Source organism: Esox lucius, chromosome 16 (genome assembly GCF_011004845.1).
Source record: "Esox lucius isolate fEsoLuc1 chromosome 16, fEsoLuc1.pri, whole genome shotgun sequence".
In the NCBI taxonomy this organism is placed as follows: Eukaryota; Metazoa; Chordata; class Actinopteri; order Esociformes; family Esocidae; genus Esox; species Esox lucius.
The window spans coordinates 31,097,401-31,118,636 of NC_047584.1; the positions used below are offsets into that span (position 1 = coordinate 31,097,401).

Consider the following 21,236-nt stretch of genomic DNA (forward strand, 5'->3'; position numbering starts at 1 on the left):
ACACACGCACACACACAAACACACAAAAGAGCAAGTATAAAATCCAGTTCGTTCCTTGAGCTAGTTATAGAGAAACAACTAAATGTGTCTTTATCCTTGATACTGAATGTAACAATGCGCTATAAACCATCTGCTCAAGGTGTGGACAGAAAACTCGACACCCCCACAGGTGTTCGGCCATTGTTCTATTCAGCCCTCGATTTCAAAGACTCCAAGTACTACTGGGTCTATTATTAGTGTTATTTTGTATTAAGGACAGTAGATAAATGCATGAGGTGTGGAAGCCGGACTTAAGCATATAAATATATTAATGGAAGAGCCACATCAAATTGCCATGGTTCGAGATTCCAAGCTATGGATTTTATTTATATGTGTTCGCTTCGAGCTCTATGGTTTACGAGTTTACCACTCCATTTATATTCCAGTCATGCTCCATGAACACACAAATTGGAGCGCAATTACCGGTGCTTTACTTGGATACGGGCAGATATAAGGCAATATTAAGCATAATTGTGCTCGCTGGAATGCATCAAACATCTACTGAGTTTAACTATTACAGTCGCATGGCATTTTTCCCCACCACGCTTCATTCACGGGCAGTATGAGTCTAATACACCAATTACTGTAAGCAAGCAAGTTCAATAATTCCGCTAACAGTAGTACAGACACATATGTGCTGAGGCTGAATTCTAGAATTCATTTCACGTGATAGGCCTTTGACGTAGTTGGAGTTTTAAAATTATAAACACTCGCTGTAGTTACTGACTGTGAGAAAAACAATGTTCGACTGACTGAGTGTCTAAATAACATTATGTAATTCCCCTCCCGTGTGTGCAAGGTCTAGAGCCGTCTGAACCTCTTTCACACGAGCAATTCTGTCCTCTAGCTCAGCTCTGCCATCTAGTGACAGCAGAAAACGCGTCACTGCTACTCAGACAATAACATAGGCTGTTTTAATGGTATACATACCCGTTTCATAGCGCATTTCAATGTGTATTTTTTTGACACTGTATTTGCTGATTTCATTAAATATAATGCATTTATATTCGTGTAAATGTGAGGACGAAGGTTGTTGCGTGTTCCGCAACTGTGGTAGTTTTGACGACTACATGCGTGTGCGTAAGAGTGCTGCAAATCTCAAATCCACCTTGCCCCTGTGCCCACCGTTCTATCTTTGACCGTTCTTGTCTCAAAAACGAAGTGTGCTGCGGAGTATCAGCTTGCATGTGTGCGCCTATATTCCCTTCCTCCCTCTTCACTGCTCTGCCGGCTACAGCATTGACCGCAGGGCGTGCGTTATGTGACAAAGTACCGCCCGTCTGGTGGGCGGCTCCGCCCTCTCTCGGAGGCAGCTCGGTGAAAGTGGAGACTTCTTTTCTCACCAGTGTTACAACTCCACCATAGACTCCACATGCATGTGTTGACATTTCCGTGTTTGCGAGCCGAGTTTGAACTGAATGCACTCGCGCTGGAGATAAATAAATCTCGCTCAACTGAGTGACGTTTCATAATCATGCCATGTTTGTTATTGTAAAAAAAAAAAACGGTATGCCGATATAACTATAGGCTACGTCTGTCACCGTTGTAACTACTATGTAAGAAATATACTGTTACATTATATTATTGAAGAGCAATAGCTATACGATGTAATTATTGTATAATGTATAATGAAAAGTCATAATCTATTTCTATTACATCTCAAGCAATTATATCATAATTTACCATAATAGTCCAAACTGGTTTACAAGTTGCTATCCGTGTTAAACCTATGCAATATACTCTTAATGATAGAACTCCGTATAATTCAGTCGCAATGAATTGGTTTCGGTATAGCAAAATCTTCATGATATACTTATTGACTGGTGGAAAAAAAGTCCAAAACATAAGTATGTCTCTTTAAAACTAAGTTTGTCCTGTATACTGGAATGAGGTCAGACATAAAGCTCCTCATTGCACGCGCTGATTATTATTAGATTCCTTTTAGGACCAATGAGAATAATCTGGGCGTGGTTTTGGCACCAGGCAGCGTAGAGACAGCATCGGATTGGCTGAATTGTATCGCCGTTATATCTTTGGAAAGGGATAAAGCAGCACGGAAAGAAATTGGAGGCTGCTGAAACTTACTGAGAGCGCAGATGGAAGGCAGACCCTAGATCTAGTGAAACAAGACTCTTCCCGCATGGTGCTTGGAAAGAAAAGCTATGCAGAAAAAGACTTACATTACTTTAAAAACTTGGAACGCTTTCAGTGTCACTGCGCTCACAAAGACGCACAGTTTGCTTTCGGCAGCTTTAACAGCACATGTTTAAGTCCTACACGACAGCGAGGGCTGAATAGCTTAGGCTACATAAATCATTGTCGGTGGAGGAAAGAGACGCAGTGGTGGTGACTGGAACAGTTTTACACTGTCGGTTCTTTTCCATAATACAGAGATTCGAAAAAGAACGTATAACACGTATCTAACGTTTTAAACGCCTACCAAACGGATTCCTGTGACTCGGAATAGACATCGCCGGTTCGTTCGGCACATCTCAGGACTGTTTTATTGACACTGGCAGCCAGAACTGTGAGTCAGAAATCTGACTTTTCTTTTGAGTGTCGATCTGAACTGGAGAGAAAGAAGGCGCTATCTCATTTAAATTGTAACGATGGTACAGAAAACAAGTAACGTGGAGAGCTCCGAGGCAATGTTCGCGGGAGAGTCGTCCGATTCCGGAGCAATGGATCTGGACATGGCTTCCTCCCCGAGCCCCGGTTCCACGGCTTCTTCCGCGGGGGACGGAAAACTGAATCCCGCTTGGTGCAAAACGCCCACTGGTCACATCAAGAGGCCAATGAACGCGTTCATGGTGTGGTCACAGATTGAAAGGCGTAAAATTATGGAGCAATCGCCAGACATGCACAACGCGGAGATATCCAAGAGACTCGGCAAGCGTTGGAAGCTACTGAAAGACTGCGATAAGATCCCCTTCATACGAGAGGCAGAGCGGCTCAGACTCAAGCACATGGCCGACTACCCAGACTATAAGTACCGGCCCAGAAAGAAGGTAAAGTCCAGCAGCTCTAAACCCAGTGAGAAGGAGGGCAAGCTCAGTGGTAGCAACTGTAACACCAGCATGAGACAGTCTTCTAAAAAGAGTGGCTCAAAATCATCCAGCAAACCTCATAAAATAGTTTTTGGGAACGGCACCAAAACAGCATTTCCAGAACAAGTTATTGGCACAGATCACCATTCTCTTTACAAATCCAAGTCTGTTTCTGCTGCCAAACAAATACCGGACAAGAAAAAGCGAGTGCATGTGTTCGGGAGCGGCAACCTAATTCACAGCGTGAGCCCGTCCTCTGCAGCGGTGCCGGCCAGCCCCACGCTCAGTAGCTCGGCGGAATCCAGCGATCCCCTCAGCCTGTACGAGGACGCTGCAGCCAGCAACAAGGAAGGCAGCGAGTCTGCCTCCAGCGCCTCGGAAGACTACACCAGCATGCGGGCCTCATCTCCTACTCCGTCCGCTTCTCACTCCTCGTCCTCGTCCCAGTCCTCCTCTTCGGATGAGGAGTTTGAGGATGATTTGTTGGACATTAACCCGAGTCCCGGTTTTGACAGCATGTCATTGGGCAGCTTCGGCTCATCAGTTTTGGACAGGGACTTGGATTTTAATTTTGAGTCGGGCTCCGGTTCTCACTTTGAGTTCCCCGACTACTGCACCCCTGAGGTGAGCGAGATGATTTCAGGAGACTGGCTAGAGTCGACCATTTCTAACTTGGTGTTCACGTATTGAGCGAAAGAACAAGACGACTTCAAGCAGGAAATCTTGTCTCACCATAAACTGAGCAAAAAAAAGGGATTCCGGTAAAGTGAGTTTGTGTCATGCCGTAGCCTCTGCCGAGGGTCTCTCCCGCCGAGAAAGAGACGGGAAGCCCTAGCGCTGACTGTTCAACTAAGCGAGAGAACAACTCGCTTTTTATTTCAAGGATCAACTGTGGACTGTTATGATAAGACATGGCAACAAGAAAGCGTACGCTGAAGTATTGCCTCGACGGAGAGGGGAAGATGTGGTTGCGCCCTGAGTAGGAGTGATCGAGTTCCTATTGAAAGAAACACTCGATCAGAACTGGAAAACTGTGATTGATTTGCACGAATATAACGAGGGCGGGCTTAGGTCGGCTATACTTTAATCAATGTTACTTAAAAGGGACATTTGAGAAACTTTTTATGATCGCCAAGTGAACTTCATAAGACTTAAAGAGGTACAGAAATAGGCTGGCTTGTCGGGCAGTTTTTTGTCATCGAGATGGATTTATGAACCAGGTGGGTTGACCTATAAGTCAAACATTTTTTTAAAAAAAGATAAACGCATGTTACCTGTCCACTCTTTTACTGAGATGTATGTAAGACTGTCGAACAGTTACAACTAGTGTTAGGGTTATTTAAATGGATAGATGGCGCTATGTTTGATTCCTTTCTACCTAAAAGGAACAAAAAATCACCAGCTGTTTTAATTCTTAACTTCAGGATTCAAACGCAACTCGAATCTGTGCTGAACTTTATACACTTCTCTACGATTCAGGACCAAAATTATTTTATGTTTTTTCAGATGTTATGTAGGTTATTGTAGAAAACCTCACCGATTTTTTTCATCCTCGAGTTTTCTTTTGTACATTTATTCAGATGCCATTTTTATATGATGTATTTATATACTGGCCAAAACATTTTCGACGTATTATTTTAGTTTTCTTGTAATGGTCTTGTCATGTTATTTCTGCACCGTCTGTTTCCTTCGCCGAAAGAAGGGCTAGAGTTGTAACTTTTGATTTTTTATATTTAAATGTAGACTTTTGACACTTAAAGAGAGGAAACGTTTGATTATTTTCTCAGTGTATTTTTGTACAAATATCTATCAAGGGGGTGTCAATCGGTGTATATCGCTGTTTGGATTTCCTAATTTTAAGAACCAGGTGGTCGGTTATCTCACAAATCGGCCCTCTGTCCATGTTTACAGTATCAATCTGCAGGTTTCTTAAAGACACAGTATCACATTATTCAATACCCCTGTAAACATGTGCTTCAACACACCAAGTATTTTGAGCAGCCACACTTCTGCATTTCGTTTTAGAATCTTGCCTAATAAAGAAAGATTGTAGCTTTAAATAAAAAAAAATAAAAAAATCTTGGCGTTTTTTTATATTGACATTCGGTTTTCAAACACTGGATGTAATAATATAAAATCATAAAAAGCATATTCAAATTGCCGATTTGAGTTCGCAACAACTATGTACTGCGTATCTCACTATATTTGAATATTTAATCTTTTCTACTTGTTGGCTAACTAGCTATAATTGTTTTAGTATCTTATGGCATGGTGAATAGCATTTGTATTTCAGATTCAGGTTATAGCTGTTGTGTTTTTAAAAATATAAGAAAATGAGGAAAACGTGAAAACATCATTGTACATTTGACTGTATCATAAGCAAAAAGATTGTGTGTTTATGTATGTTGTTAAGCTATTCCATGACAGGCACTAGAACCGCTATCTTTATACAGTACATCCTTACTTACGTTTAAGGTGGTTGTTCAGGATTTTTATATATACAGTTTTAAATATATTAACTTTATTTTCATCCCATTCTGTGCAATATGCTGTGTTTAGATTATTGTTTTGTCTAATCATACCATAACAAAATTTTTGAGGGGGAAACTCATGCCAGCTAATCGTGTCAATTCACTGCCTGTCAGATTGTTGAGATACTTCTGTACATAACTTTTTCAAGAAGGAAATAAAAATCAGCTGGAACTGAAACCTACCCCTCCTATATGTCATCTCAATCTGTCCAACCCTGATGTTTCCACACACACACACACACACACACACACACAAATCACACACTCCTGAACCCAAACAAACATGGCAGGTACTATTAAATGTATACAATTAGAACATTTTCATAGTGCTCAATCAACAAACTAAATATTAATAAACTTAATTTGACCGTTCAACATCTATAATTGTGATCGCTTGGGATCTCTGATGGCATAGGCGTGGGCTCTATTACACACTGCCCATACAAAGTGTGCCAAGCTTTATTGTGTGATGGGTATCTACTGTTTAATAGTGGGTTTAAGTTCACACGGTAACGCATTCTCGCAGATGCCGCAGTGACGTATGCATACATGCAATACTCAATAACACAACATCAGTCCGTGTGCTGTATTCATATTTTTCGTATTTACTGTAGCACCAAAAAACCAGTGCCTCTGGGCTCCCTCTACAAAGCTGGGCAGGTGGAGTTAGGAGTGTTGTGGCGTTCAGCAGTCAGCGTGGTGTATCTAGGTCTCAGTTTGTCTCCCAGACGTCGCCTTCCCCTCCCCCTTCCCCAGACTGCCTAGTGTGTCAACACATGGGGGGATGGGCCGTCTGGCTGTCTGAATGTACGCAGGCTGAGGTACACAGGCCCGCTCTCCGAATCAGAGCACCGCAACGGGGTTGGCCTCACCGCTTGGATCCCCGTGAATTTTCACGGCGCCGACAGAAGACGCCCGATCTCAAATCCGGACTCCAGCTCTTGTCTGTGGACGACGTGGCGACGCGCTGTGCGCTTCTACGGGCGTGTTATGTTGATGCGTTGACTGAGCACAAGTCACGAGTTACGTTCATGCAAAGTTGAGAAGAGTATATTAATTCATAGTAAGTAGTATGCTAGTAAGAATATTGGGATTTTGACATTACAGTCATTTTACAATCATCCAAATCAACATAACTTGCCTAAATTCTGCAGTCCAATCTGAGAACCACAAAGTTGATCGCTTTAAAAAGGTCAGGTTAGTGATTTGATGGTTAGAGTTGTTTCTATTCTGCTACAGTCGCCTTCAGCTCATCTGACTCAAGGGAGGAAGGCAGATGAAGGCAATGATCCAGTGGAGACCCAGTAGGAGGGCCGGCTAGAGCCTCAGCAGGCTCCTCTCTTTTGGGGGAAGGGAAGGATTTGCTTGCCTGGGTAGAGGCAGTGGGGAAACCCCTGGCTACTCTAAGATTAGGTGGATTTGATTGGTTTGTAAGGCCTTCTGTGAGTGTGTTCATTGTCTGCAGGTCAGGTGTATTTTCTAAGCTTTTTTCCCCACTTGTTGTGCCAGCTGTGGGGTATAGCAGACAAGAGAGCACATTTTAATTTCCAGCTTTGACCTTGGTGCAATTAGGGTTAACTGCCTTGCTCCGGAACAGAACCCAGCTTGGTGATTCGATCCAGCAACCTTTAATTTGCTGGTCAGGTGTTCTAACCACCAAAGTACCCTAGCCGGCACCAGTAAGAAACACATACGTTTAGTCTGCGCCTACACCTCATAATTAGGTACAAAGAATGCGTTCCTGAACATCACAACTGTGACAGATGAAATCTGCAGAAAGAAATGTATATCTCTCGCAGTGAATTGCAGTACACCTTCGCTTCTGTTCGTGTAACAAGTGACAACATGTGGGACACCCATTCCCTGGTGTAAGCGGAAAAGGACAGTTCAAGCAATCTATAATTAACAATTCACTAATATTTGTTCACATTTTCATTTAATGTCATTGACATTGTGAACATGTGAACAAAATGTGTCAACATACAGATCTTTTACAAACACGATGTCTCTTTAAAAGCCATGATGTTCGTTGAGAATCAGAATCTCCTTTGGTTCACTGAACACATTTACAAACACTCAGAATTTCCCTTGGTATAATGGTGGAAGATGACACAGAGGGACAGAATACATGTAAGGTCCGCCTAAATTATATAGAAATTGGTGGTGAGCGTGTGCTGTTAGAAAATATGAGACACAAACAGAAATTCACACAGAACGTCTGGTACCAAACCCATCTTCAGTCCACTGATTTCGGCAAAGCCTCCGCGTACGTACGTCACCCAGGATTTGACCATTCATTACTGGCACAGTGGCTTCCCCTGAAACAGAATACTAGATCACAGCTGGTGGAATGGCTCACCAACAGGGCCTCGCTTTGACCTGAGCTCCTCTGATGTCGAGACCGTCCATTCAGTGCATGCTTGTGTTTAATTACAGGTTGTCTCAAGAATCAAACCTACAGCTACTCACATTGTAGTCGTTTAGCAGACGCTCATCCAGAGTGACAGCCAGGAGTGCTTAGGGTTGCCTTGCTCAAAGGCACAACAACACTCAGGGATCAGAACCTGGAACCTTTTGGTTACTGGCTTTTTAACTCTAAGCTGTCTGTCTCCCCATGCCTTTCTCAAATCAGATGGTAAAGTATGACCACGTTTGTGGTACTAGTTCCTCATCTTCCATTTCGCTACTATGAAGCGCGTTATTTACAACCGATGGTCACACTTCTTCCGTCTGTTCCTGATCTATTGCACACGCATTCCTATGGCTTAAAAGTTCTGTACCATGAAAGTAAAAAGGCTGTAATTTAGGCGACCATAGTTCTTTGGGATCCCTGTAAACAGACAAAGCCTTGTTAGGCCCCACTCCCTTCTCGTCAGAGGATTGCCCCCCCACCCGCTGTTTACTGGGGATGAATACCTCCACCACGCACCGTGTGATAGCCTCTGGAACCTGTAGTCAAGAGTAAGGGGAAAGAACTACAAAAGACCGTCTGGTCTGAGCGTGTCCCTCCCCCAACGACCTGCTTTACTGGTATTTTACAGCTATTTGTCTATAGCCCTGTAATCTCTTGTTTACCGCCGACGCACGTGATCCCTTTATCAATTTATCAGTGTACTAAATTAATAAAGCATGTAACGTTTAGTAGAATTACCGTTTAGCGCTGAACAAAAAACAGATGAAAACTCACAGGTAGGCAAACGCTGTATGGCAGTTCATAACAAAGAACATGCTTTTCAGACTACTGGTTTATTACACAGCAGGGAATCTTTTAGAGCTTTCAAGATTCAGCTTTAAGATTTCAGTTACATGACCATTGTGTATTTAATTGTCTACTGTGAATACGTCTTAACAGTAAATATAAAGAAAATCAAATCAATGCACCCAATGAAATAAATAACAGCAATTATTTAATTATTTGTATTTCACACTTCAATATGCATATTTTTCAAAAACATTTAGTGAATATTGAAAGCTCTGAACAGAGACGGGATAACAAGGAGTTTTAGATGAATAATTGATCATATTTTCTATTTTATTTTATAACAAAGTTATTTTCTAAAAGCATTTACTCCTCTCCGTTAGATCTTTAGAGTTGGAGTTCAGCTTCATATGAATAGTGATAAAACCTCCATATTTAATCCTACTTCTTGTAAAACGTATGTTTACATCAGTTACCGTCAGAGTTTTCCCTAGTGTGAGGAGCAGACGGGTTGGATAGACAGTGAGCAATCTGGACAAAGAGTTACCGAAGTAACGGTCACACTACAAAAGTATACATTATTGCGTAAAATAGATTGAACATTTAGAAAAATAACGAAGGGGTAATATATTTTTAGTGTTAATATCACGAATTTCCCTTACATGTGATATAGACAGCAATAAATGACTTCGTTGTTGTTGTTTAGTTATATTTTGAGGGCGGGACTGAAACTGAAATGAACAAGGCGCGGCCAAGAATCCCCTTCACACGTGCAGACAAAGAGCGCCAACAACACAGCCCAAATATGCACTTTTAAACTTTTTTAAACGCAACGACGACTTCCGTGAACAAATACACTTCAAAGGTTAGTGGAATCAAATTGAATTCTTGGCTTTATGTGTTCTTTAATGCGATGTATTTGGATTTAATTTAAATAAAAAGTTGCAGATAGTTGGTGCGTCAGCTCGCAAAGTTGAGAACACAAAGCGGAGAGGAGCGTTCCTTTGTCTGATGCAGCGCAGTCTGCAGGGAAGTCCATGGATGCTTTCTTATGTATTTATAATATTCCTAAACAACTATCATATTCTTACCATATATGAGGCAAAATAAATCGAAGTTTAAAATTCTTTGTTTAGTAGTGTTTATCTCCAGGGGTAGATTGGAAGAGACAAAGCTGTCAAAAGTTGGATGGTGAAGGAAGTTGGCAGAATTACGCGTGACGATTAACTTTTTTAAATATCGGGATAAGATAGGCTTTCGAATACTAATTTGCAGGAGTATTCACATTGACGATTACGTTGTGGAATTGAGAGTGATATGGATAATTCCGGTGAGAAATTAAGAACAATGCCATCAGGTGCATATGCTTCTTAATTCAGACAATCGATTAAGCTAACTTAACCAAACTAAATATCTAACAAACTTGTTATCTCGAATATTCTACTGTTTCCTTTTATGATTCCACAACGGGACGGACTTGTAAAGGACGATCAACTCTCGATAGTTTGAAGAATGGGTATTGTGCAACAGGTATAGGGCACAGCACAGTGTACTGTCTTTGTTACAGGACCTCTTTGTTCTGTATCATACTTCGAAAAAGGAGCGGAATAAAGAATGGAAGAAAAGTGGTAAAGAAAAAAACACAATCAACACAACTTTCGAACTGTGATGTAGCCAATAAATAGAATGGATTCCATTGCTTTAAATTGGTATTACACGTGGTTTTTGAGATAATTAGCTTTTTAGAAACACATTTACGAGCTTCAAATTGAGCATCTGTGGAACAGAGTCAGTATATCGCAAAGCTGTTGTAGTTGATTATAATTACCTTGTTTTAATGAAAGAAATCGGTAGGCTATTTAAACTACCAAAGCGACTAAAGCAAATATTGTAAGAACTGAAACGACACTTCTGATTTAATGAAGAAGCTAAATGTACTTTGTTGTAGAATGCTATTACATATTTATGTTGAATGTTATGTATTTATTAATCTTACAGTCGTGACACGTTTGTGTAGTGTTGAGCAAATTGATAATGAACTTTGTAGGATTTTCCTAAACATAATATTTGAATCAACAGTTACGCAAAAATAATTAATATTTATTCAGTGCTCTTCTATGCAGGTTCTTGGACTGAAGAGTACATACATTACTGCCTGTATTTTCCTCAGTGTTTCCTTACAGAAAATTACCCAAAACAAATTAGTTGTGACCAAACGTAGGCCCAATACAGACCCCATTAACTTTTCCCCCCTTTGGTATCCTCAGGTGGGTTGAATCTCGCTATACTATAAAAGTTTTTTTTAATAATTTTTTTTTTATCGGGAAGCCTATATTGGAAAAGCACCTCGGGGCCAAACACCACAACAGGATTTCAGATCTATTAAACAGTTGCAGTTTCTTTGAAGAACAACAAGATGGATTTACAAATTATATTTACCTGACAACTTTCGGAACTCTGTATCCAATGGAAACGGATGTGGATTATATCTGCCTGGCGCGCCACAGCAAAGGGTCACCAAGCTAAACCATCGTCTCATTTGACCGTCGAGGACCCCGAGGGTAGGTTACCTCAATTTTTTTGTGATTTCCTAAAGGAGGACTAGTGGAGTGACACTTTCCCAACTTTTTGCACTGCATTTAGGCTAACCAAAACGATTTGATTCTGTTGCACGTCCAGAGTATATTTGATTAGCTTACTGGCTTGTGGTAACCATAAGCTCGTTATGTGTGCTTTTGCAAACGGTGTATGGGTATTGTTCATTATGTATTACGTTTATTTATTAATGATACGGTCGATAGAATTATGACGTAATTTAGATTGTGAAATAGTCGCATGTGTGTACGTAATGGCGGTAATTGATTTCATTAGCCGGACTATGTATTTCAGCAAGGCTAAAGCTGGACAGCGTCCCTGAAATGTTCTAAGAGAGAGTTAGGGTGGGGGTGCAGAAGGATGATGTGGCCCATTGAGAACCTTTACGTGATTACATGGACTGATTCACCCACGAATCGGTTCATTTTCCAGCTATTTATGGATGACGTAATTATATATATATATATTTTAATCCACTCAACTTTTGAGAGAGATGCCTTGAGAGGAAAGGACAGAGAGAAAGAGAGAGGAGTAAGAGAGAGAAGTTACCTCACTATACAGCCTTCATCCTCCATGATGTCATTGAAAGCCAATGAAAACGCGCAAGGGGGGGCTCATCACAGCATCCCGGCAACGCCCCCGCCCCCTACCGCGCGCATGGAGCCACACACACCATGTAGGCACGGAGTAGTGGGCAGTAGCTGCTTCACATTTTTGCCGCGCTGCATTGCTATGAAGACAGAGCATAGGAGACAAGTGGAGCAAATACCCGTTATGAAACTCTATCTGTGTTGCAGCTGTTTTTGCAAAAATAAAAAAAATATATGGTGGTATATTTGACCTTTTTCCAAATACAATGAGAGCCTTACAACATAGAAATAAAACATTTACACATTTTAGCCTTCTTTCTGGCACAGTCAGTGGATATGACATAATCATTTTAGCTTGAAGTCTCAACAAACAATGTCTTGCAGGTCGAGCAAGAAGAAAAAACAGGTAGAGAAATCCAGGGCAAGGCATGGTAAGGGCTGTGTGGTTCGGAGTCACCCAAAGAGCCCGAAGCCGAGGAGCCAAGTCAGGAGGTGTGTGCACTGCAGAAATTAACCACATGCCACCTTCCAGTGAACAGACACCGCTAAACATAGAAGGTCCAATCATTACATGTTGGAGAGTAGTAGCCAATGACAACCATTTGATGATGTCATCTTAACCCCTCATCATTCTGACACAGTGTCTGTCCTCTTCCCTTTTCTTTGTCTGTCTGTCTGTCTGTCTGCCTGTCGCACTCCTCTTTCTCTGTCTGTTTCTATGTCTGTCTGTCTGTCCGTCTTTATCCGTCTCTGCCTGTCTGTCTTCCTTTTCTCTGTTTTTCTGTTGGTCTCTTTCGGTCTGTTCCTTTGTATGTCTCTTTCTCTGTATGTCCGTTTGTCTGTTTTCTTCTTTGTTTGTGTATGTCGGTCACTGTGTGCTGTCCGTAGGTCTGCTTCTTCGTATAGACAAAGTACCTGTGGAAACGGTATATAAAGTGCATATAGACATAAAGTACTCATAAAAATAAAATACTTATAGATATAGAATACTTATAATCACAAGCTTCCCATAGATATAAAATATTTATATAGAAATGAATCGTATTCCTAGATATGGGCAATGATACAGGGTATATATGTTCTTTGCATTGTCCTATATGTTCTTCATTTGATCATTCTGTTTTTGCAGTAAATTTCTTGCACAGCAGGAAATACAAACTTGTAGCGTGTTCAAGGTTTAAAGCTAGAATCCTTAATGTAGAAAATGCCAGGTCCATTTTCCAGTATTACATCAACAGAGACCATACTGTAAACAAACACATTTTCTTCCTTCATCTTGGACATCGTTGCGCACGCGATGGAACTGCAGCATATGAATTGTCATTTCTATTTCCCTTGATGCTTGCTACTCCTCTTCTGATCCCCAATGTGCCTTTGTCAACAAAACCATAACAATGGCAGCATGTTTCAGATTCTCCTGTTATCGTTAAAATTGCTTCTGTCATTTGTTGGCCTCAATCCCACTTAGACATTTCAGACTACATTTGGCCCCAACAACAACAACAAAATATTAACCCCAGCCTACGGCTAATGTCCATTATTTATAATATACGTAATAATGTAAATTTCCTGTTGCTGCAGTATTATTTTCATGTTTTAAGAAATTAAGATTCAGCGTATCTCTTTATCTTTACTTTTCTTTCATTTCCTTTCAATATTTCTGTTTGTTAGCAATACTGCACCTCTGGGTGTGTTAATTAAGCAATAACGCACAAGGAGGTGTGCTATATGACCAATATATCACGGCTAAGTGCTTTTCTTAGGCTCAACACATTGCAGAGTATCTGTACTTGGTGCTTATCCGTTATATATTAACCATATATCACAGGTCCCTGAGATGCCTTATTGCTCTTATGAACTTGTTAACAATGCCATTAGAACAGTACAAAGTGATGTCATGTCATGCCCGTGTTATACAGTCTCATATACTGTGACCGTTAGCCAATCAGCAGGATTTGAAGCACAGAGTTTGTAAATGGCCAATATACCATGGCTAATGGCTGAGCCTTGCGGCGAACGTCGGACACAAGCTTCTTCGTCATCTAGTGTGAAGAGAAAATGTAATTGATTTTAATTATGTGCCTTTTATTTAAATCAAATTGTTGTCACGACATGTCTTGTAGTCCAATCATTGTCATGGGCACTCCCACAGTCGCGTTGTATTGGCCGTACAAGGCTGCTGAAGTGCCTTTTTGCTATTATAAACTGGGGACCTGAGCAATTGGAGCAGTAAAAAAATTATGTGACGTCATACCCGTGGTATACTGTCTCGTATACCATGGCTATCGGCCAATCAGCCGTCATGATTCGAACCACCTGGTTTACGTACCCATATAAAGCCCCATACACATTACAGCCAGCATTACCAGTGGTTGTGACATCAGCAGCCCCACCTTCCAAACCCGAACGAGCGAGACGCTGCTTGTGGCCGGGCCTGCAAAACATATAAGGCTTAGTTTTCCTTCTGTGCGCCTGGAGCAAGGAGATAACTTTCAGCGTGTTTAGCTCTCTGTGTCCATGTATTTGTGTGTATGTCTGACGTGTTTGTGTGTGTGTGTGACCTGTGTGTGTTAGTGTGTTTTATTGTGTGCCTGTGTGTGTTCTAATACCTCTTCACATTTGGGTGGAACCAGAATAATTTCTTAATAGCTTCACACCAGGAAAGCTTTCAGATAGAAACCCAAAAACCCCCCAGCCCCCACACACCCTGTGCTGTCCTTAGAGGTTTATAATTATTTTAACTATCTCATGCAGAAGTCCTCGTCTTTACCTCCACTCGGCCAGAATAGACTGGTGCTGGATTGATAGGCCTAAGCTATGTTAATTTGATGAACTGTTTGTTGTCTGTGTTTTAGACCTGAATAGATTGCATTTCCATGGACGCTGGATCTCTTCAGGGGAAAATGTATTTAATGCACTCACACATGTGCACACACACACACACACAAATGCGCATGCATGCACAGACACAGACACAGACACACACACGCACACACACACACACACACACACATACACACAGCAAACCAATATGTCCTGTTTAGATGGCTCTTTGTAAGGGTAATTTATTGAGGCTGTAAATACGCCTGGCTCTCACTATCTCCATACAGTGTTAATCTGTGGATAGACCCAGGTTTTATCAGAGCAAATAATCTGCTATTGTCTGTCTGTTCAGAGATTATGTCCGGGCTAACACAAGCTTTATCTGGCTAGGGTGGCTTGTTTGCTGGGCTGGCTAGGATCTACCGGGTGTAATTATAACCACACAAACACACAGACACACACACACACAGACACACACACACAGACACAAACACACACAGACACACACACACGCATAGTCACATGCAGACAAGGAAATTCGATTGATTGTAAAGTTGAATCAGCCTGTATCTTGCCATCGAATGAAATGCCGTTAAAACTGCTATAATTGGGTTATCAGAGCTTTATCCTCTGCAGCTAAAATGCAGTGATGCTGTGTGGTTTGATGTTGCTGATAAATTGAGGTTCCTTCTTTATTCTTGTATTTATTGAGTAACATATCCTTATTGATGAATAACGGCCATCAGTAATCTTTACTTGTTGAGTGAAATATTGAGAATTTCAGTGGCTATCAATCAAATCAAAATCAATTTTATTTTTATTTTATAAAGTATTTTTTACATCAGCTGTGGTCACAAAGTGCCCATACAGATACCAAGCCTGAAACCCCATAGAGTGAGCACTAACTAGATTTTGATGCACAGCGGCTGGGATAATCTCCCACGTAGAGTCAGAATCTAAGACGAGACATACAGAGCCAGACTCTGGGTTTGTCCAGGCAACTTTTGTCTGGGCCGGGTGAACATTATGAGGAAAACTAGTTTCATTTAGGTAAACGAGACCCGATGGCAGATTTGCAGACTTAGAATCGAAAAAGCAAATGACTGTGTTGCTGTGAAGCAACCAAAAACATCTCACACTGGCATCGAAGCAAAACAGTCCAGGGGGCCCTGTCCGAGGGCGTGTCGGAGCTCAGAGGTGTCCCCGCCTCGTATCACAGTGATTGGCCAGTCTCATCTTATTATATTGTTATAGCCTCGAATCAAGTGCCAAAAGGAGTACCTTGCCATTGTGCGGTTCCATACGTATGCTGTATTTAAATTTGAGCATCTTGTTGTTGCATCAGCTTTCTAGTGCAGCATGACATCTAGTCTTTTAGTTTAGTCAAAGGGTAAAGGCTTTTAGTAGCACTTTTAGTAGCATTCCACTGATGGTTGGCTTTTGTCCCTGGATGGGAGACCAAAGGCTGCTTGAACAGGTGTTGGAGGGTCAGAAAAAGGCACTCTTCCCTCTGTCTGGTGTAAAGTTCAAATGCCAATGCCCCCGAGGAGTGACGGGGATATTGCCCTTCGTTGAGTGGTGCCTTTAGGGTGGTGTCTATAATGGGTGTCCTGACTCACTACAGTCACTAAAGATCCCTATTAACATGGAGGGGTGTTAACCCTGTTGTCATGACTACGTTTCCTGCCAGCTGAATTGCAGGGACGTAAAATGTGAAAGTTGTAATTTACAGCTAACTTTTCAGACTTGACTTGCCTCAGTTAAACTGTATAAATCCCTTTCAATTTATTTTATCATTTTTAAACCACATGTAATTTTGCTGCTGGCTCCAATTAATGGTTGTACTTAACACATGTCAGTTCAGCTGACAAAATATATTATAGGCTAGTTACAATGTAACTACTTTAAATGCTTCCAAAGGATGTAGGTGCATTTCCTTCACAGCTTAGATTAACACACTTTGATTTACCTTCCACACTCTTTCTCCATTCATCACCTAAGCTAGCTCTCTTTGTCTCAATTCATACCCAGCGAGTGTGTGTTTTAGTGAGTGTGTCTTTGTGTGGTTGCGTGTTTTAGGTAGTGTGTGAGGCTCTGTGTGAGCGTGTTTGTGTGTCTGTGTAAACATGTATTTGTGTGTGTTTGTGTATGTGTCTCTGTGTGTTTTGGTGAGTGTGAATATGGAGTGTTGTAAGCAAGTGACACAGGGTCGGCCCTAGACATAAGCAACGTGGGAGGTCGCTTAGGGCCCCCGACCATTAGGGGCCCCAGACTGCTTTTGAGCCCCAGACCACTAGTGGAGAGGGGCCCCCAAATCAGATTTTGCTTAGGACCCCCAAAAGGCTACAGACACTACCTGCGTTCATAACACTTCATATTTTTCTCACAGGACATTGTCTCAGACAGTGTGCGTGTGTTTGTGCCTGTGTGTGCCTATTGTGTTTGTGATCGTTTTTTAACACTGTGTTTCCTTATTCAGACAGTAGCTAGTACAGTATGCAACCAGACATACTGTTATACAAGAATGTACACACAGCCAGAGGGAGTCCTGGGAGAGAGTAGACAGACAGTTCTCAGAGAGAGCAGACAGGCAGGCTGTGCTGAGATAGAGCAGACAGACATTTGTGGGAAGGAGCAGGCAAACAGGCCTTGGAGAGAAACGGCAGACAGGCTGGCCTGAGAGTCATTCTTGGAGTATGGAGCCTGCTATTCTGCAGGGAGGGAGAGAAGGAAAGTGAGATAGAGAGGTTTAGGAAGGATGATGGATAGGAATGGATGGATGTGGAGAGAGGGAAGGTTGGATGTGGAGAGAGGGAAGGATGGATGTGGGGAGAGGGAAGGATGGATGTGGAGAGAGGGAAGGATGGATGTGGAGAGAAGGAAGGATGGGTGTGGAGAGAGGGAAGGATGGATGTGGAGAGAGGGAAGGATGGATGTGGAGAGAGGGAAGGATGGATGTGGAGAGAGGGAAGGATGGATGTGGAGAGAGGGAAGGAAGGATGTGGAGAGAGGGAAGGATGGTGTGGAGAGAGGGAAGGAAGGATGTGGAGAGAGGGAAGGATGGTGTGGAGAGAGGGAAGGATGGATGTAGAGAGAGGGATGGAAGGAGAGAGGGACAAGGAAAAAATAGAAACACCGCTAGTCTTTCCATCTCTGAAATGGCCATCCTATCCTGTCCTCTCTTCTTGTCTGTTGTCCCTCCCTCCCACCCTCTCTTCTTGTCTGTTGTCCCTCCCTCCCACCCTCTCTTCTTGTCTGTTGTCCCTCCCTCCCACACTCTCTTCTTGTCTGTTGTCCCTCCCTCCCACCCTCTCTTCTTGTCTGTTGTCCCTCCCTCCCACCCTCTCTTCTTGTCTGTTGTCCCTCCCTCCCACACTCTCTTCTTGTCTGTTGTCCCTCCCTCCCACCCTCTCTTCTTGTCTGTTGTCCCTCCCTCCCACCCTCTCTTCTTGTCTGTTGTCCCTCCCTCCCACCTTCTCCTTTTGTCTGTTGTCCCTCCCTCCCACACTCTCTTTTTGTCTGTTGTCCCTCCCTCCCACCCACTCTTCTTGTCTGTTGTCCCTCCCTCCCACACTCTCTTCTTATCTGTTGTCCCTCCCTCCCACCTTCTCTTCTTGTCTGTTGTCCCTCCCTCCCACCCTCTCTTCTTGTCTGTTGTCCCTCCCTTCCACCTCCTCTTCTTGTCTGTTGTCCCTCCCTCCCACCCTCTCTTCTTGTCTGTTGTCCCTCCCTCCCACACTCTCTTTTTGTCTGCCTAGCTAGCGCCCCATTACACGGCCTAAATGGAACTGAGGGTGAGGAATGAGGGCTTGTGTCTTGTAATGCAAAGTACTCTCTTTTGGCAGTTGGTCCTGGTCCCTCCCCAGGAATGCGTAATGCAAGAATTCCTTTCAGGAGATTTCCACGTTCATTCTCACAAGTCTTTCTGAGTCGTTGTTGGACTACCGATGAAAAGCATTCTGCTGTGTTATTCAACGGAGAGAGGCCTGTTTCTGCACATGGCCAGACAGCAGGGAGAGTAGCTTGATATTTGCTTACAGTGTTGGAGGCCACAAAATGGTATGATGTTGACAAGGGCAGCAGTGCTGTTGCTGATTATGATAATGACAATTTGACAATTTCCATCTCCGTTTTAGTTTAAGAAACATGTTGAAAACAGTTTTAAAGGATTCAAACCACCCCAGCTGAACTGCTTGCCCTAGCCCTGCTGGGGGATTTTGAAATCAGTGTTCAGGCCTTAAATGATATACCAGATCAACACTGTTATTCTATAATGCTGCTTTGTAACAGCAGGGCTATGAATGTCCAATGCTGGCATTAATTTGGCATAGTTTGACGTTTGTATTCTTAGGGGGCCATGCAAGATACATTGAATTTGGTGTTAAAATGCATCGAAGAGTAGATCTCCTGGAACTGTGTTGGAGTCACAGGATGGTAGATCTCCTGGAGCAGGGCTGGAGTCACAGGATGGTAGGTCTCCTGGAGCAGGGCTGGAGTCACAGGATGGTAGGTCTCCTGGAGCAGGGCTGGAGTCACAGGATGGTAGGTCTCCTGGAGCAGGGCTGGAGTCACAGGATGGTAGGTCTCCTGGAGCAGGGCTGGAGTCACAGGATGGTAGGTCTCCTGGAGCAGGGCTGGAGTCACAGGATGGTAGGTCTCCTGGAGCAGGGCTGGAGTCACAGGATGGTAGGTCTCCTGGAGCAGGGCTGGAGTCACAGGATGGTAGGTCTCCTGGAGCAGGGCTGGAGTCACAGGATGGTAGGTCTCCTGGAGCAGGGCTGGAGTCACAGGATGGTAGGTCTCCTGGAGCAGGGCTGGAGTCACAGGATGGTAGGTCTCCTGGAGCAGGGCTGGAGCCATCCCCCTACTCTGGGTTCTGCCTTGGTAACTGTAGGTACAAAGAGCACATAGGCAAGGCCATGGTCCAGTGATTGTCCGGATGGACAGCCCAGGGGTTCGCTCTTCAAAACCCCTGGGCTGTGTGTGTGTGTCTGTTGGTCTCCTGGGATAATGGCATTGTTTCAAAAAGGGAGGTTGTCCTGGCCTGTGTGAACGATACAACTAAATTTCCCATGGAGGGGGGCTTTTGAAATCCAAACGTCCTCATCACAAGGTCTGTTAAGCCTATTCTCGGTCGGCCTGCTCAGGCCACTGTCAGACAGTACCTGCTGTCAGTGCCCAGGTGTGTGTGTCTGTGTGTGTGTAAACACAACTGCTGTCAGTGCCCCAGGTGTGTGTGTTTGTGTTTGTGTGTGTGTATACACTGCTGCTGTCATTGCCCCAGGACTGGCCCTGAGGCTCTGAGTCGTCATGGCTTCACTATAGGTCATTGGGTCATCTTGGGAGTCATGGGGTCATCTGAGGGGTCATGGTGTCAGTGATGCGCAGGATTCGGTTGTTGTGGCGCGTAGCCCAATTTCAATTCCCATCAATTCAGAAATCACTATGAAATGCAATTTGATTAGATGCTTTTCAAAAATAAATATTTTACATTTCTTCTGAATTGACTGTAATTCAAATGGAATTGACCCTTATTTGGCAGTCAAAGTTGTCAATGCTTTAACCAGATGCACACACACACACACACAGTACTGTTCTATCTGTCCATTCTCATGCCAGTACATTTCTGATAATGGTGAACGCAGACCTGTTATAATAATTGTCCATAACAGAACACTTTTGGCCAAAGTGACTTGCTGTCAAGCGTGCATATAGTCCATTTTACAAAATACTACCCGACTTCCTGTGGGCTATGTTTAGACAGGACAGACCAATTATTTTCTTCTTTTCACAAAGTTGTATTTTGACCAATCGCGTCACCTGTGAAAAAGAGATTTGATTGATTTGATTGGAAAAGAAAGGTTAGAGAATATTTTTCCAAATGAGAGTCAATGTGTGAATATAGCCTTTGTGTGTCTTGCCTTCCCAGTTCCACAGATAGCAAGGCTATTATCCTTCTCCTCCTAACCCCCCCAGATCACAGCTCTAACCCCCCAGATCACAGCTCTAACCCCCCCAGATCACAGCCCTAACCCCCCAGATCACAGCCCTAACCCCCCCAGATCACAGCCCTAACCCCCCAGATCATAGCCCTAACCCCCCAGATCACAGCCCTAACGCCTCTAGATCACAGCCCTAACCTGTCTAGATCATAGCCCTAACCCACCCTTATCACAGCCCTAACCCCCCAAGATCACAGCCCTAACACCTTTAGAACACAGCCCTAACTCCCCAAATCACAGCCCTAACCCCCCGATCGCAGCCCTAACGCCTCTAGATCACAGCCCTAACCTGTCTAGATCACAGCCCTAACCCCCAAGATCACAGCCCTAACCCCCCAGATCACAGCCCTAACGCCTCTAGATCACAGCCCTAACCTGTCTAGATCATAGCCCTAACCCACCCTTATCAC

General features: G+C 43.1%; 1 protein-coding gene and 1 long non-coding RNA gene across 9 annotated transcripts in view; both read left to right on the forward strand.

The window, feature by feature from the left end:
• The first annotated feature begins 2,098 nt into the window (after window positions 1-2,098).
• Window positions 2,099-5,795, forward strand: sox4b (SRY-box transcription factor 4b). The gene has a single exon (XM_010880544.4). It carries the CDS (start codon window positions 2,649-2,651, stop codon window positions 3,774-3,776), a length of 1,128 nt encoding a protein of 375 aa, XP_010878846.1. The 5' UTR covers window positions 2,099-2,648; the 3' UTR covers window positions 3,777-5,795.
• A 3,704-nt stretch (window positions 5,796-9,499) lies between these two features.
• Window positions 9,500-21,236, forward strand: part of LOC105016605 — a 154,146-nt gene continuing 142,409 nt past the window's right edge. For 2 of the 8 annotated variants that reach the window (XR_003777155.1, XR_002197999.3), the window contains exons 1-2: window positions 9,500-9,681; window positions 11,084-11,377. This is a non-coding gene — a long non-coding RNA (uncharacterized LOC105016605). Of the gene's footprint in view, window positions 9,682-11,083; window positions 11,378-12,385; window positions 12,494-21,236 lie in introns of all 8 variants that reach the window. The other 6 variants (XR_002198000.3, XR_004574584.1, XR_002198003.3 and 3 more) reach the window with 6 other exon arrangements.